Genomic DNA, 16,777 nt, shown 5'->3' with positions numbered 1-16,777 from the left:
ATCGTCCTTGGATAAGATCAGTGTAGTCATGTTGAAGCTATGTACAGCACACTGTATCTACTGGACCATGACTTTATCTATCAGGGTAGTCATATATGCATTATATTCTAAACCAATTACAGCAACTATCAGACCCATATCTGCACTGTAGTGAAAGAGCATGAAACAGAAACTGCAGTGAAACATATGTACTATAGATTGTACAAGGAGTGAATACTTTTTATTTAAAAATGTTCTATTTCACCTATCTTTTTCCCCAGTAAAGTAGGTCCTTGGAGGAGATTTCACATAGCAATGATTTTATTAGGACTGGCATGTGTGCTTAATTGAGCAGTGAGGTGAGTTCCCACACACACACACAGACACACACAGACACACACACACACACCCACCCACACACACACACACACACACAAACCCTCTGGTGGGTAGAGGCAGCTGATTGAGAGACGCTTCCTGAGGAAAGGGTCCCATGTGTGTGTGTGTGTGAGAGAGAGAGAGACATGGGAGTCTGTCCCCAGTGTAGGGAGCGGTGCTGTAAGATTAGGTCCTCTCTGCTATCTGCGCTTAGTGCCCCCCCCTGGGACCCATCACTCTCTCTCTCTCTCTCTCTCTCTCTCACACACACATCACTCATTCTTTCCCTCTCTGTGGTTCTCTCTCTCACACTCCCTTGCTCTCTTTCTCTCGCTCACACACTCTCTCTCTCACAGCTTTTTCAGGGCCCTTGTGGCGTCCGCTCTCTCCCATTCTGCCTTAGCAAACTTATATTTAATGAGTTGAATGAATTAAACAGCTGACGCAGACAGACATGGGGAAGTGAGGCATCAGTCCTCTGAGTCGTACACAATGACACATCTCTTCAGCACAGTGTTTGTCACAGACTGAACAGCTTCTCAGACTCCTGACTTGACTTGATAGGTGAGGTTATGACCAAATATGCTATCTTAACACAAAGGGATTTATGCCAGGATATAAATATTTACTTTTGATAAAAAAAAGTATAGTGTTTTATTTGCTGCTGTGCAAAAGTGAATTCTATTTCAAAACTTTGTGGTCTGGCCAAGCATGTTGGCTTGGCAACTGTAGTAATGAAACATGGGTTTGCGGTAGGCAGAACTACACCAGTAATACTAGGATTCTGCACTCTGCAAGAAAAAAAAAACATCAAGGGGCCAAATCCAAGCGAAAGTAGTCGTTTAGTGGACAACGCATGCAGCAATTCTGACAGACAGTAGCTGCATGTTCTCATACCCACATGTTTATGAGTAACGTCTGTCAACGAAGTCAACGTGTTAATTGCGAGACGTACAAAAATAAAATACCTATACAATTACAATTGCGTCAGCCTGGTTCATTATTTCTGTACACAGACACACTTCATCAAGCGTTATCTCTCACATAACCCGTGGACTCTAGACTGTTGACTGGGTCTCTGCTCACTCAAGCAGTCCTCATTAACGTCTGTTAGAACGTCCAGCTGTCTCCGCTGAGTGGTAAAATACAGGGTTCCATGAAAGAGCAGTGCTATAGGGATCAGCAAGAGAAGGGGAAAAAACTCCCCTTGTATGAGTAAGTGAATGTCAGCTGATGCATGTTTTATTACATGGTGTAGATGGCTTTTCAGATTAGGATAGCAAGGTGTGAAACATCCACAACATGCTGTAAAACATTCTTAGTATGCCATAAAACATTCCACCAACTACACAACTACATCTGTGCTCATACATGGACCATGCAATTGATATGACCTTTTAAAAAAAAAATACATATTTACTGCATGTTATGATTGTCATCAATAAAAAGGGGAGAAATATGGCTAGTGTACAGAATACCAAAGAGCCATCAAGTGGACAAGCTCCCATAACCTTTCTGAGCAGAGCAAAACAAGCTGACCTATAGTGGATGCTCAGAAGCCCAGTAAAAGCTGGAGGAGAGAGGAGAGAGCAGCTGACCTTCAGTGAGAGCTCTGGGGATGATGGCTGTGATGTGACCAGCATCTTTAGATCAGCAGTGCTGGCTGAAAAACATGCCTGATCGCAGGGCTGCTGTGAGGCTGAACAGAGCCGCTAGTTATCCCTCCATAAAAATGGACATTCAAGGGACACTATAAAACATGAATGCCGTAAAAAAAATCATTCCTGCCCCCCCACCCCCCATCCACTCCACCCCTACCCCAAGGGACCTGTTTAAAATGCCTTTGGATGTGTAATTGAGGCAGGCACTCTCCATTGGATATTTAGCCTAAGCCTAACATGAATTTCAACTTATACAATGTTAGAAGAAGTAAAATATAACGACAAGTCAATTCATTTAAAGGTCATTTTCTCATGAAGTTGTATCACATATACAAAGTCTGAAGTTTGAATTATTAATGTTACTATCACTTCAGTGTTATTAATTTTGTGGGAACAGTATGTATTTCATCATTTGTCCTCGTCCATATAAGTATAAGTAATAGTATAAGTATAAAGACTCTTTTGATCCCGTGAGGGAAATTTGGTCTCTGCATTTATCCCAATCCGTGAATTAGTGAAACATACTCAGCACACACTAATCCCGGTGCAGTGAGCTGCCTGCAACAACAGCGGCGCTCGGGGAGCAGTGAGGGATTAGGTGCCTTGCTCAAGGGCACTTCAGCCGTGCCTACTGGTCGGGGTTCGAACCGGCAACCCTCCGGTTACAAGTCCGAAGCGCTAACCAGTAGGCCACGGCTGCCCACTATATGTTCTTTTTGCCCTTTGAAGTCTATTAATAGTATATCAATCATTTTTTTGACATCTTCTGGAAAAATCGAGGTAATAATAGGCTAGGATACATATTAGGGATAAGTTTATCCTTAGTAAAAATAATATGATGACAAAAAAGACACAACTTGTGATTGGACAAGCAGCATGTTCCTCGAACAAAACTCGTCCAGTATTTCATAAGCTGTGCTATGCATAGGCATTTCTGCTTGGGAGGCTGGTGCTGTGGGCAAAAACGTGATCGAAGGGGCTGAAGAAATGTTCTCCATGCCAGCGGTTGCCGGGCAGATGTCTAGACCAAGCCCCTGAGCCAGGCCGCTAGGCATCTGACAGGTGGCACACAGGCTAACACGCTCCATCTGTCTCGAATTCTCGAGACCCAGCTTCTCCCCTCCAAGAGAATGCCTGCCTTGTGCTAGAGGTTCAGATCAGCCTTCATTTTAAGCCACAGTTTAGTGCAATGCCATGTCAACTAAAACCTACACAAGAGGTGTAGATAGCTGTACAGTATATAATATGATAATTTTAACTTACAAAATGTTTTGTTTACTGACCTGAATTACAAGATATTAATTTGGGTATTAATAGCCAGCGTCAATTTGAGGTACAACATATTTAGTTCAGTAAGATATAATGCCATTTGAAATTAATTGAAATGTAACCCTTTAAATGCAACATAAATGTATGTGTTTCAGTGATGTGTTACAATTACAAGTTAGTTAAGTTGCAAAACGTTTAGGTAAGTAAGATATAATGTCATAGGAAATGAGCTATTGATGGCAGTGCATAACATGAGCTGAGTCAAATCATGCATGTAACATATGAGTTACTGTTGTGAAATGAGCTATGGTTAGCTGTAGATAATGCGAGGAGAATATGTCTCCTATGGCTCAGCACGGCTGGTGACAGCCCCATGCTCCCCGCAGCCAGTACCCTGCTCTGGGGCTAGAGGACGGCAGGCAGGCAGGGGGGAGAACAGTAGGGGCTTTGTCTGCTTTGTCCTTGATGGATCCTCTGTGCCAGAGGCTAAGGAACCGAGCCTGTTGTGAGGGTCATTGGTTGGGTCCTTAATTAGGGCTGCAGGGCTCTCACTCATTCACTCTCTCCCTCTCTCACACTCACACTCATGCACACACAAATGCAAAAGGCACGCACACACACACACACACACACACACACACATACAGTGAAGTATACACATAATACACACACACACACACACACACACACACAATCACACAGTCACAATTACGAGGTGACACACAGTCACACTCTCCCAGTCAGGGTACTGGGGACATCAGTCACGATCTCGACAGCAAAAGCACTATCCACAGGCTTCACCTTTCTAGAAAGCACACAACAGCAAGTTCCTGCTTAATTGGGCCAAGCTGAATGGGAGGGGACAGCAAGAGACACATGCCCCCCTGCCCAAACACACACACACACACACACACACACACACACACCCGGTACAGAATTGTGTATTTGTTAGAAATCATCTAGTTCTGGTTCTTGACTCTAATTAGTGAAATGGACCAGAGAGGCGCTTCATTACTGAGATCCCTGATTTTGACGGCCTGGGCCAAGCCACCCCTACACAAAAACACAACCTAATGAGCAACTACAATTTTCTTGTAAAATCTCCCCAAACAAAGTTGGAGCATCAAAAATGTTCATATAAATTGGAGCTATTCTTCTAACTACACTATATTGTCACTTATAAAATAAAGCACGGGCAAACTTTGGAAACCATAAAGATCTTCTGAGATGGTCATTATGTAAATGTGCTGTGTCTGAACGAAGCGTAGAACATGCGGTTAAAATTCACACCTAGTGAGAGGGCGTGTCGGTGACGTTTCTTTCGTGCGTCCATGTGGTTAGATCTGACTTAAATGCCAGTGTTATGATGGAGTGGCATAGTGCTGTCCAGAAAATCTCCGACCTGGAAAGATGCAGACATCACGGAGCTACTGTCCATGAGGGCAGACAGTATTGTGATAGAACACATGAAGGGAACGGCAAGAGACACGTTGTAGCCTACAACTGCATGCCAAGGCCAAACAAATTCAAAAGACTGAATCATCATAAGCAGAAGGCGCTGAAAAGGCAGTAGCCTACAGCGACGTCGTTGATGACAGGAGTATTTAATAAATTGTTAGCCAACACGGTCAGTTTTCTGTTCATTTATAGCCTTCTCATGACCTCACTGCTGAGCTCGCTGATATTTGTTGAGCATAAATATGCCTAGAGAAAATGAAAACTAAGAAAACCCAACTTTGTTCCAAGCTCCTTACGTAAATGCAATAGACACATGGGGACAGGATGCTTTTGGAAAAAATAAACAATGAAAAAACGAACCACTTCACTGGTATGTTAGTATTTTGTTTGTTGCTTAAAAACGTTGTATATGATGGCCTTGAAGTCTTGAGTTAGCCTACTGAATTGGCTGGTACCATAAAGTTTGGTCATGCTCTCTCTCTCCAACCATCCGAAGGGTAGGACCTCCGTTTGACAAACCTCCGCATATACTCCGGAGGTTATATCTGAAAGCGCTTCCAGATTCCAGATTCCACACACACACACACACACACACACACACAGGTCTTATAGGGCTGTCAGGTATGATGTTTGTCATAGTGACTTTCACCTTAAAAGCAGTGGCTTGGCGTGGGGGAAATGTCAGGGTGAACCAAATGAGCACCATATTGCTTTTAAGAGAATAAATAAATTAGCTCTTTACTCACTAACATAATCAGAACCAATATATATATATTAACAGAAAACGTGCAGACATAATTTTCTTCATTGAAAGTCCTAAAACCTCTTCCCCTCGGGCGTTTTAGGCTGTAGTCGGATTTCATTTTAAGTTCCCATTTGAGTGGTTCAAGTGGAAGTGGTTACTAAAAACCCCAAATCTCCACCTCCAGTAATTGCACTGCTAACTATGAACTCAATACTACATGAAATGGACACTGACAATATGCAATGATTTGATTGGACTGGTGTGGGACTGGGAAGTCAAAGGCAAGATGGCTGCCCTTCTTATATTGCTGTCCACTGTAACCTCATCTGATTGGTTGATCTTCATTTTTTCACCTTTCTTAGTGACAAGGTGGCATCTCAGGCTGGCTTCCCTGGAGATAAAAGGAGTGTAATACTGTTTTACACCATATATTCACCACATACCATATATGGTGGTACTGTTTCACTCATTGTAAAATACTAATTGACAAACAAGAAAGAATGAACAGAACTGTTAAACTATTAAACACATGTTTTAAATGACAGCTATTGTCAGACAGCATGGCTTCCCTTGGCCTTCGAGAGGAAACACCACTGCTTGAAAGACCCATGGCTTTTAAACATTCATGTCATGTCAAGTCAAGTCAAGTCACTTTTATTTATATAGCATATTGTATGCACAGAGTGCAACCCAAAGCGCTCCACATACAAGACTGATACACAAGACAAAATATTCCGGATGGAGCATGTTGTGCACTGGAGACAGTAGCAGTATTCCAAAACTGCACGAAATTTACAGCGAATGGAAACAAATTCAATTATGGCACTGGAAAATAACAACAGCCTTTGTTATTGTCTATGCTCAGCATGGCAACACAAGCCATACTCTAGTATGCGTAGCACGGCATAGTCTTGTTTCTGATTTAGAAAGATCTAATTAATTAGCCAACAACAAATGCCCTGGTTCTGGCAACTCGCCTCTCATTTGCACAATTAGAACAGGACACAGCTGGTCCTGCCACTGTAAACAAGAGTCCCTGCAAACAAAATACTTCTTAATTAACACACAGTTATTTTTTATATTATGTTATTTTATCATTTCCGTGTTATTTTATCATGTTATTTCATGTTGTTATTTTAAACTTGAATACATGAAATGGCAGAGGGAGACAAGGTGCTGCTGGAAAAAAAGTTGTGTTGACACAAACAACTTACTCCCGGACCCGGACTAAACTTGCTCCTCGCTATGGCAACCTTTTTTGGGATTCTGGGTCCCGGCCAGACCGTGACTGCTGGCACGCAGGTGAAATTGCGGTCGCATGCGTGCGCGTACTACACCCCACTAGTGATTAATTATTCATGTTCATGTTTGTGTGTGTGTGTGTGAGTATGTGAGTGTGTGGCTGGTTTTGATGACTCTTGTCTTTTATTCCTGGCTTACAACAGCCTCCGTATCTAGTTTGTAGGCCGCACTCATTCGTTCCCCAGCCATGTGCAACACTTCATGTGTGTGACCCCACGAGAACGAGGAATCTTCCCTCCACTCCACAACCTTTCGCTCAGGGCGCCGGTCCCTTTGCTGTGTCAACCGCTGGCTTCTCACTCCTGTCAAGAGCCTGTCTGCTGGGGCCCCAAAAGCGCACTCAAGCAGAGAGACACACAACAGAGCCACAGCTGAACAGCCTACAGAGAGCTGACCAGCGGCCTTCTGAAGAGGCCAAGCACTCACAGCCACACGCCAAACCTCCCAGGACTGATCTCTCCCATGATACACATCTCTCATTGTCCATGGCACACTGCAGCCATGTCACATCAGTTATGACACATGTATCAGCTGCAGGACTGTTCAACATACTGGTTAGCTCAACCTTCCATGCCGACGTGGGGTTGACCATTTTGTTGAAAGATTCTCCAGTACTGTATTAATTCCCTTCCTGTCATACTGGACTTGTTATTGTTCTTTTCTGAGGGGCACTTGGGGTGTTAGTGGTTCCAGAAACATGGATCCAGTTGACAGATGTCTTGTCAGACGTGTCTTCTGACTACACAAGAAATTGACAATCTGCTATTTGAAGCACATTTTGGCACTGCCTCTTACAACATGGAAAAGCCCTGCCAGCCCTACGAAGAACAATCTGGGCATTTTTTAACCAACAGAGAAAAGGTTCTTGAGCCGGTTGTCTTCAGAATTATTTGAACCTGATATCTAAAGTAGTTAAGCCCACGTTTCCACTGTTTTGAATGGAACCTAGGATGTGTTATCAACAGAGGGTGTCTTGTGTGCATAGATGAACTGTAGAATGACACATCCACAATTGGTTCCAGCTCCACACCAACTTGTCCGGTTCCAAACCAATTTATATTTGGTCGAAATACTCCAAACAGTTCAACATCTAGACCATGATACAGAATGGAGACGTTTCTCTGTTGGTAGAAAAGGCCTATCTGAGGACCCTCTGCCGTAAATTGAAAATGGAAAGGGGAATCATTTTAATTAGTGAGCTATTCAGGTTTGTGTGGGTCATCTGATAGTTTGATTGGGTTAACTAACAACTATTTGAGATTTAGAGGTTAATTGATGATTTATCATCTGTTTTTGTGCTAATTTGATGCCAACATTTGCACTGAGCCCGTTGAAGACATTCACATCAATAAATGCCTGCATTGGATGTAAACCATCTGTAAAAAATATTCATTACATAGGCAAGGAGTTGATCTGACCATAGAGGTTGAATTTCTGGAAAAAAACAGTCTTACTGTATCAGCCTTACAGTTTTTCTCCTTTCTTTTAGTCCAAACATACATATGAAGTAGAGCTGGCCTTGCCTTAAATATTGTGACAGAAGCCATGAATAAAAGATTAAATGCACTCCAGCACCTGTGGTTTTCAAAAAGTTCTTACAGTTTATTTTACAGAAGCAGACACTATGAGCAGAAACAGAACAACAACTTTCAAATCTTTTGAAAAACAGAATGTTTTTCATACTGTACTTTTGAGCTTTAAAGATGCTGCATGTTCAACTGACTTTTTGATGGGCAGATATAAGCTTGTTTTCTGTTCTCTTGACAACCATAGTCCATGTTATTCTGACTCACACAGTACAGTTAACTATATTTCTTTTCTCATTTATACTACCACAACAAAGAATAATACAAATAGTTATATGCATTATCGACTATATTGATGCTCTATCGGCCAATATATGATAAGTCATACTTCCAGTAAATCCATCTTAGTATACAAAATGAAAAAATCTATACCACCCAACAATGAGCTGCTTGGGCATCACTCAAATGAATGGATGTGAAGGTACTAACACTTTGCTTTTAGCTTATAGCTACTCTTTTACACATATGCAGACACTGGTTTTAGCTTTCTGATTTCTATACATTAGCTGAGCAGATGCTTCTTCTCAAGGGATTTTGCAGTGCAGCAAATATCTAATGTTCGATATAGAGTTAGTGTGCTTCCAAATAATCATACTGCTAAGCTCGGCAGTGATAGTGTTTTACTTACTTACTACGACAAAAATTAACTTTAGATTTCGCACTTACTCATATATTGCTGTGAAGCTCACCCTATCACCAGGCACTTTTATGAAAGAAAGGAATCTAATGTGTGGCAGCTTATAAGGGCTTGTATCACCTACTTCCTCATTTACATGCTCCCAAGATAATGAGCTGTTATTTTGTGATTTATGAAACCTTTGCACACAAAGGAGCGAGACTTTTATTTTCTTGTCATTTTTTTTTTGTTCTCCGGAGACTTTGAGTCCCTTTCATGTCCTAACTGGTTAAAAGCCAATTGTTCATGGCCTATTCAATACCACTGAGAAGTGCTAGCAAGGACTAAGAGGAGGTTGAAATTTTTATGACTACACAAGGTGAAGTAAGGAGAGGAGAAGGAGGGGAAAAGAGCGACAGAGTGCAGAGCGGGTGATTGGAAAGAAAAGGAACAAAGCCTGGGGGCACAGAGAGAGGTTGCGTAATATCCCCCGAAGATAATTCAGCCATCCCTCTTATTCTCTCTCTCTTTCACTTTCACTCACTTTCTCTCTTCTCCCTCTCTCACTTACTTAACCTCTCCCCCCCTTTCTTTCTTTCTGTCTTTCTTTCTTTCTCCCTTCCCTCTCTCTCTTTCTATGCATGAGAGAGGACTGGGGAGAGCCTCCGTGTCTGGCTGGCATGCAGGCTTGATAAGGGGTGCTGTGTGAGCGTGTGCCGGTGCCGCCCCCCCCACACACACACACACATCACACCCCCCCATTAATCATGTGCCGCGGAAGATGGAGGAGGAAACTCACCTCTCGCTTTGTTTTTGGTGGCTGCCACTAGTAGCACAGCAGTAGGGAAGGAGGGATGAAGCAGTTAGGTGGAGAGGACGAAGAGACGAGACGAGGCGGAAGAAGAAGAAGAGATGAGGAGAGGAGGAGGAGAGGAGGAGAAGGAGGAGAAGGAGGGAAGAGAAAAGACACAGAGAAGAAAGAAGAGAAAAGAGACAATTGATTAGATCAATGAGTCTGAAAGGAATGAGACCAAACTGAGTTTCTGTGGTAATACATATGAGGACACTTTAACGCGGTTAAAGCATAACTCAGGTTTGTAGAGTTAAGGAAGTTAGTTAAGTATGAAATATGTGTGAATTATATGTTATACTGTGTAATGACAGCATGTTAAAGGAGAAATCCTGCAACTGTTCACATAGATGATTGGCACAATGTATTCACAACATGATTGGCACAATGTATTCACATCAACTCCAGAAGGGGCGGAATATGTATAGACGAATGCCATGCTTACGTTACAAACTAACCCCATACATTTTAATGGGAGATTCTTGAGTGCTCCTCTCCTCATTACAAAGTCTCTGGTTTTACCTAGCTCGAGTTGCTGCAGCCAGCAGCTAAAGTAGCCAGGCACTCTGGGGGCATGTTCATGGACACAGAGATCTATGTGAAAATTTGTCTTTTAAAGAGATGATCATAATATGAATAATCAGTATGATTATTTCTGACAAAGATGATTTTGAGCATATCAGCCCTTTCAATACTAGACGTGGCATCTAGACATAACCACACTAACTATGAGCAATTGAATGCATTTTCACCAAGGAGGATTTTGATCCGTAAAAAGATCCATGTTTATGCCAAATCGGTCCATACTTGCAGTGAGATTCTTTACCGCTAACAAAACCCACCAAGTCAATAGTGTGGGTGGAATGACGGAAGTGCTGGCGAATAGAGCCCTGTCTGAAATTGCCTCCGCTGTGTCTGCGCCTCTGTTCTCCGCGTCTCAGATGAATAGGCATCCGCCCGCGTCTCATCGTCTCCTGAATCAGTATTGATCAGACGCCAGGCCAACTCCCCTCAGCACCGGGCCAATTAGCCACTAAAGACGGCACACCCGGGCTCTCCGAGGAGAGTTTAGCCCGCCGCCTGGGCACACAAACACAGGTAATCCCACCGTCACTCGCTCGCGCAGGCCCCATGTGTGCTGCCTACAGCATGGCGCACTGCATCCGCAGGTCAAGTCACACAAACATCTTCTCCCACTGCAAGGATGGACCCATGAAAAATCGTTTAAAAAGGGAAAGCTGCCTTTTCCTTTGGAACACTCCACACGCACACACACAGACACACACACACTGCTAATAGGACATCAGTCAAGGGACAGCCATCATTTGAATGTGGAACACCCTGAGCCTGTCCCTGAGCTTGCACACATTCACCCTGTACAGACTGGGATCATGTCATGAATAAGAAGACTTTAATTGCTGTCACTAGCACGTCCACACACAACATATCACACAACAGTTAAACACCACAGACACATCGCAAATGACTGCAATCTCTGCGCTGTATTACCACAAGCCCCTTAAGGGCATACGCACACTGGGCACAGTTCACTTGTACTGTGCCAGAGTATGTTTCTCTCCCGTTCTTGGTCAGCACTCACACTGCATACTAGCAAACTGTACCCAGGCACTGTTGAGCAGCTGTGCTCTAGAATCTTTGCATAGGCGTGATCATAAGCCCAACCGTACCGTACTGTGCCCATGTCCACCTCCTCAAGTGGACCCGTGCATGGATAAGCACACCGTGCCCGGGTACAGAGCAACCACGGTGCTCAAACAAACCGGACTTTGGGAGTCAAACGTTCTCGAGTACGGTATGGATGGCATAGTGTGAGTATGCCCTAAGTTTATATCTTCTTTATATCTTACTTCTTTGCATTTCAGACTTAAAATGCCAGTTTTAATACTCCTATTTAACTTACTCTATAAAGTTGAGCTGGCTCTGAGACTAAAAATGTCCTTACTGGCAATGATATCATATCTTTAGTGAGTATATGACAATAAACATGAATAACCAAGGAAATCATAAGTGTCTGTACATGCACTGTAATATATTCTATGTTTGCAAGCCTTGGCCCAGTGGGTACTACTATGCAGCGGCCTCTGCAGGGTGAAATACATTATTCATGCCCTGTGCATCCATCCACACACACACACACACACACACACACACACAGTATTCTGTATAATGTAATTAATTTCTCTACTGTCTTCATCTGAAAAAGGACGAGGCCATGGCTTGCCGTGATTTATCTGGTTGAAAGGTGTCTTCACAAACACTGGCAGGCCACCAATGGATCCATCGATTGGTGGGAATGGATTATAATATCTGAAGCAGCACTCCTGGGGGAAGTCCTGCATGCATTTCCCTTCAAAAGCACAGCATATCGGAAGATAATCATGAAACCTTTAGCACACCTGACTTGCCAAGGCTGACCCTTCCCAAGTGTAATGATTTTCTGTGCTTTGTAGGCTACCAAAAAAAACATATCGCATTTATGTCACAATAAATATTCCTGTCCTATAGTGTACTGGTTAACACTGGTCTATGCGAAACATACTGAATGTACAGAGGTACGGTACAATGAGAGATCTGACAAACAAACCACCTGCTACTCTATAGAAGACTACAACCACTGACTCTGTTTGCAATTTAATTGCTTTTGTGGCTTCTACCTTGCTCCCAAACGTCTGTTGAAAAATACATGAAAAACGACAACAGCAAACACTATCAAAACTAGATCTGAAATCAAGAAGAATGGAGGTGAACTTATCAAAAAAATGCACAGAACAAAGCTAGCAGCAACATGCTACATGTCAGCATGTTTCTGGCCATTTGGCCATATACAGTAAAGCCCTCTCCTGTGTCCGTAAACCACTGGAGCGGTGAAGGCTGACCCTGAGGGACAAAGCGATTCCTCTTTGCTATGCGTCCTCACAGCCGGCTGGCGCTTCACACAGGGGGTGGTGCACAGAGGCAGGGACAAACCTACACGGCTCAAATCAACACAAATGACAACATGCAGGCAGAGTGTGCTGGGGAGTTGCAAGTGTGCAATGCATTATGTCTGAGGCAACATCTATCAATCTACTAGATAGATAGATAGATAGATAGATAGATTGATAGTGTAGTATCTTTATTTTGTGAAACTGAATTATGTAGTATCTTTATTTGATGCAGTAGCAACAATAGATAGATAGAGAGATAGATAGATAGATAGATAGATATATTGATTGATTACTTTTTTCGTCCCAAAAGGGAAATAATGGCGCAGTGCATCTAGAACATCTGATTCTACTTCTTCTTCTTCGTGTTCTTTTTCTTCTTATTCCTCGTCCTCCTTCTCTTCACCATTGTATTTCCTCTCTATCCCTCTCCCTCCTTCCTCCATTCACTTTCTCTTTTCTGCATGGACGAACAGCAGATGAAACAGGATTTGCTGACATATGGCTCCACGATTACACCACATCTCCCTGGTATCCCGTCTGGTTGCACAGATCTATACTGATCCTGGTAATTTTCCGAGTGATAAATGTCACACGACAGAGGCTTTGTAAAGGGAACTGAAGCAGAAAATATCTGATCATTGCTGTAATGCTTCAAAAAGCCTCCTGTTGGTACAGTGACCAAAGACCTCGCCTAATTCTTTTCCTTTCACCATAGCTGGCTGCTAGCTGCTTTGTTTTGCTACAATAATCCAATATTGATCCAACTGGCTCTGAAGCTGTGCAGTCAAGACACGTATGCAGTATCTGTGCAACAATACACGGCTGACACCAAACCCTGATCTGGAGCTCATCTGCTTGCAATGCTCTGTTTATACGGGTGAAAATGGAAACGGCACTGACAAGTCACTTAAAGAAACAAATGAACAACAAGAAAAACAACGACCAACAAACATGTAACTATATTAAAATACATTATTTCAGATTAACAACACTGCTAAACGACCAACAAACATGCAACTACATGTATATTAAAATACATGATGCCACCTGGTGAGCCATCATGTTTATGTGGCTAATGTCCACAGCCATTGAGCATAATCATATATGTGGCTGTCAAACTCAGTTACCATAATATCAGCACACTACTCACACTGTCCCAGGAGTAAAGGGTGATGTGTGACTTCTAGTGGATCACTACCGTTAATCTCTCTCTGTGTGCCATGGATGAAAACAAAAGCCTCTCAGACTACAACCGGGCCTCCAAATCTCTGTCTGACTGTCATAAATCCAGCCAACAACCATTAATATGACAGGGAAGCTGTAGTACAGCACACTGGCACAATGGAGGCTCTCATCTTGGCATTCTACCAGCAAACAGCCCACCTGGGCATCCTGATTTATCCTCTCTATGCTCTTTCTCTTCCTCCTTTTTTTGCTCTTTGCCTCCCTCCTTCACTCTCCCTCTCTACCTCACCTACTCTGTTTTTCTCATTCTTTCTGCTTCTCTCTCTCTCTCCGGTTCTCCTCTCTTCCCCCAGCCCTCTCTCTATCAATTTTTTTCTGATGCACCACAAGTGTGCTCATATGTTGTTCTTCTCACTGTAAATCTCCATTGCCTTTTTCAAATAATTCTTTTAAACCACAACATGAAAATGTACTTTGCTCATGCACACAGAGCGTGCTCTTGATTTAGTATAGAACACCTGGTATATTGTAGGCAATGGATCAGAGTCTGAGTATTAACAGCATACGGAGATGTATTTTATGAGCTCATGGCGTGCTCCAAGAACAGTCTGACTTTTTTTACTTACTTACTGCATACGTAGCTTGCCTACTGAGAATCGCATGTGAGATTTGTGTGAAATCTGACATCAATCCAAAACCTGGCATTAGGTCACAGCGTGTGACTCGCTCCAACCCAGCAGTCTAATAAAGCAGCCTGCTGGGCCTTAATGTTTTAGGTTGGAATTTCAGTGAGGTTTAAATGTTGGCAAAAGATGCAGCACAACAGATGCTGAAAGCATTTCTAATTGAAGCAAGATGATTGCAATCAGTGCATACAGGGAAGAGGAAGTCAGATGCTTTGATAAATCTGGAGGTTCAAAAAGATCTCAGTGGCCATGATGGACACAGGTTTATTTAATGGGTAGATGGATTACTGAACCAATACTACAATTACTTTAATCATATTTTAATTATACTTTCTTTTCAATGTTATGGCTTCAGTGAATTTTGGATAAATGACTACTATCGCAGAAGATTAAAATCAACCATTTTTTTAATTAATTTCAATTAAATTACTAAACTTTCCTTGTTTTGTTTCTACATAACAGAGTTGCCAGTTATATTACATTCTATATATTGTGTGTGATCCTTTCATCCCATTTAAACAATTAGCTTTGTCACTCTGGAAAAAAACAAAAAACAAACTCAAACACAAGTACAAACAGGAGGATAATACAATATGCCAGGAATAATAGGAATAGCCATTTATAGCTCTTTGCTAAGCTCCTTTTTCACAAATCAAAGAGATAGATTCTGGCCTTTCTTGACCGGTAGTGGACGCTGAGACCAGGGGCAGAGGGCCCAGCGTGGGTCTCAATTAGGTGTGACTAGGGCTCGAGGGCTGAGGGAAGCGGTGAGAGACTACACAGCCAGCATATAATGGCATCTCTCCACTCCCAAGCTGAAAGCTGTTCCTGCCGGACAGAAACCCTGGACCACAGCTATAACGGTCTTTCTTACTGCACTGCTCACATGCTGGACATGAAACGGCAAAATCTATACTTAGTAGTTTTCAAGCCATGGCCTCTACTGATGCAATGCTTATGAGACTGCAACTGTAGTGGTTTGTATCCCATGGGAATAGCATCTTATGCATATGCATTTAAAATGGTCTGTTGGTGCTTATACTGTATGACTGTGTGGAAACTTAATTTAACTTAACTCTTATTTTTAACTTAGTCAAGATATGCTGAAGATAGTTTTATTAAAGACTTGAAAGATAGAATCACAGGTTAGTTTTATGATTAACAGTAGGCTACCACTATATGGTTAGAAGCGGGCACTTGAGTTACTGATTCTGAAAGGCACTGTGCAACCTTTACCTTTAGATCACCCTATTTTGTGTTCAGTAATCTTGGGGAAGTCATACATAATTAAATACCTGTTATTTTCCCTTTGGGACACTTCTCTAAACTAGTGTGGCATAACTGTAATAAGATGACATCTGGTGACATGTTGACGGTTGAAGAACGTCTTCTCAGTTTTTGCACAGCAGTGTCACCATACAATATTTATGTAATTTAACAAGATATTACCATACACACATAGCATGTGCCAATTCACCTAGACCTCCCTGGGAATACACAGATTATGAATCTCTCATAGTAGAAATGAATCCCAAATATAGTATATGGGAAGTGGAGAGGTGAAGCCCAACAGGCAAATCTAACATGTCTGACATGTAATATCCAAATGTGACTTCGCCATTCAAAGCACAGAAATGCAGCACACACAAAACAGAATGGAATTCTGAGGGTAATTCTGGAAATAGATCCAATGCTAAATGTCAAGTTCAAGTTTATTGTCATGTACTCAAAAGGATTTATCAGTAATGAAATGTCTTGTGCTCAAGAGCCAGATGTCAGTCCTGCAAGTCCTTATTTCAGCTATAAGGGAATGGCATTAGTTATTTATATCTTTATGATTTAATAGTACACTTGCAGGTGTGTGTGTGTGTCTGATCGTCTCTGCCTTGGGAATGTTTTGCCCTCTGGACAGCACATACCTACCTAAAACCACCTGAATACAGAAAACTACACAGTTACACAGCATTGAATGAAGCTATAATATAAATCTTTTATCTCTTTGGAGATCAAAAAGACTCTGCATCAAATACAGACAATTCTGAGCTGCTATCGATCAGTCAATATTTAATAATACATCCAGGTCTCTTACCTTCAAGTCACGAAGGCTGTTTTTT

The 16,777-nt window shown here is 42.3% G+C and overlaps 1 protein-coding gene across 3 annotated transcripts in view; it reads right to left on the bottom strand.

Annotated features, from left to right (window-relative positions):
• Positions 1-16,777, bottom strand: part of LOC125291166 (cell adhesion molecule 2-like) — a 231,256-nt gene that overhangs the window by 39,242 nt on the left and 175,237 nt on the right. For 2 of the 3 annotated variants that reach the window (XM_048237763.1, XM_048237765.1), the window contains exon 2: positions 9,794-9,820. The exons of the other annotated variant lie outside the window; for it this stretch is intronic. In XM_048237763.1, the coding sequence (XP_048093720.1) occupies positions 9,794-9,820 (27 nt within the window). The remainder of the gene's footprint in view (positions 1-9,793; positions 9,821-16,777) is intronic. 3 annotated transcript variants of the gene reach the window in all.

This window comes from Alosa alosa, chromosome 2 (assembly GCF_017589495.1).
Source record: "Alosa alosa isolate M-15738 ecotype Scorff River chromosome 2, AALO_Geno_1.1, whole genome shotgun sequence".
Taxonomy (NCBI): Eukaryota; Metazoa; Chordata; class Actinopteri; order Clupeiformes; family Clupeidae; genus Alosa; species Alosa alosa.
This window is presented reverse-complemented; position numbering and strand designations above follow the sequence as displayed.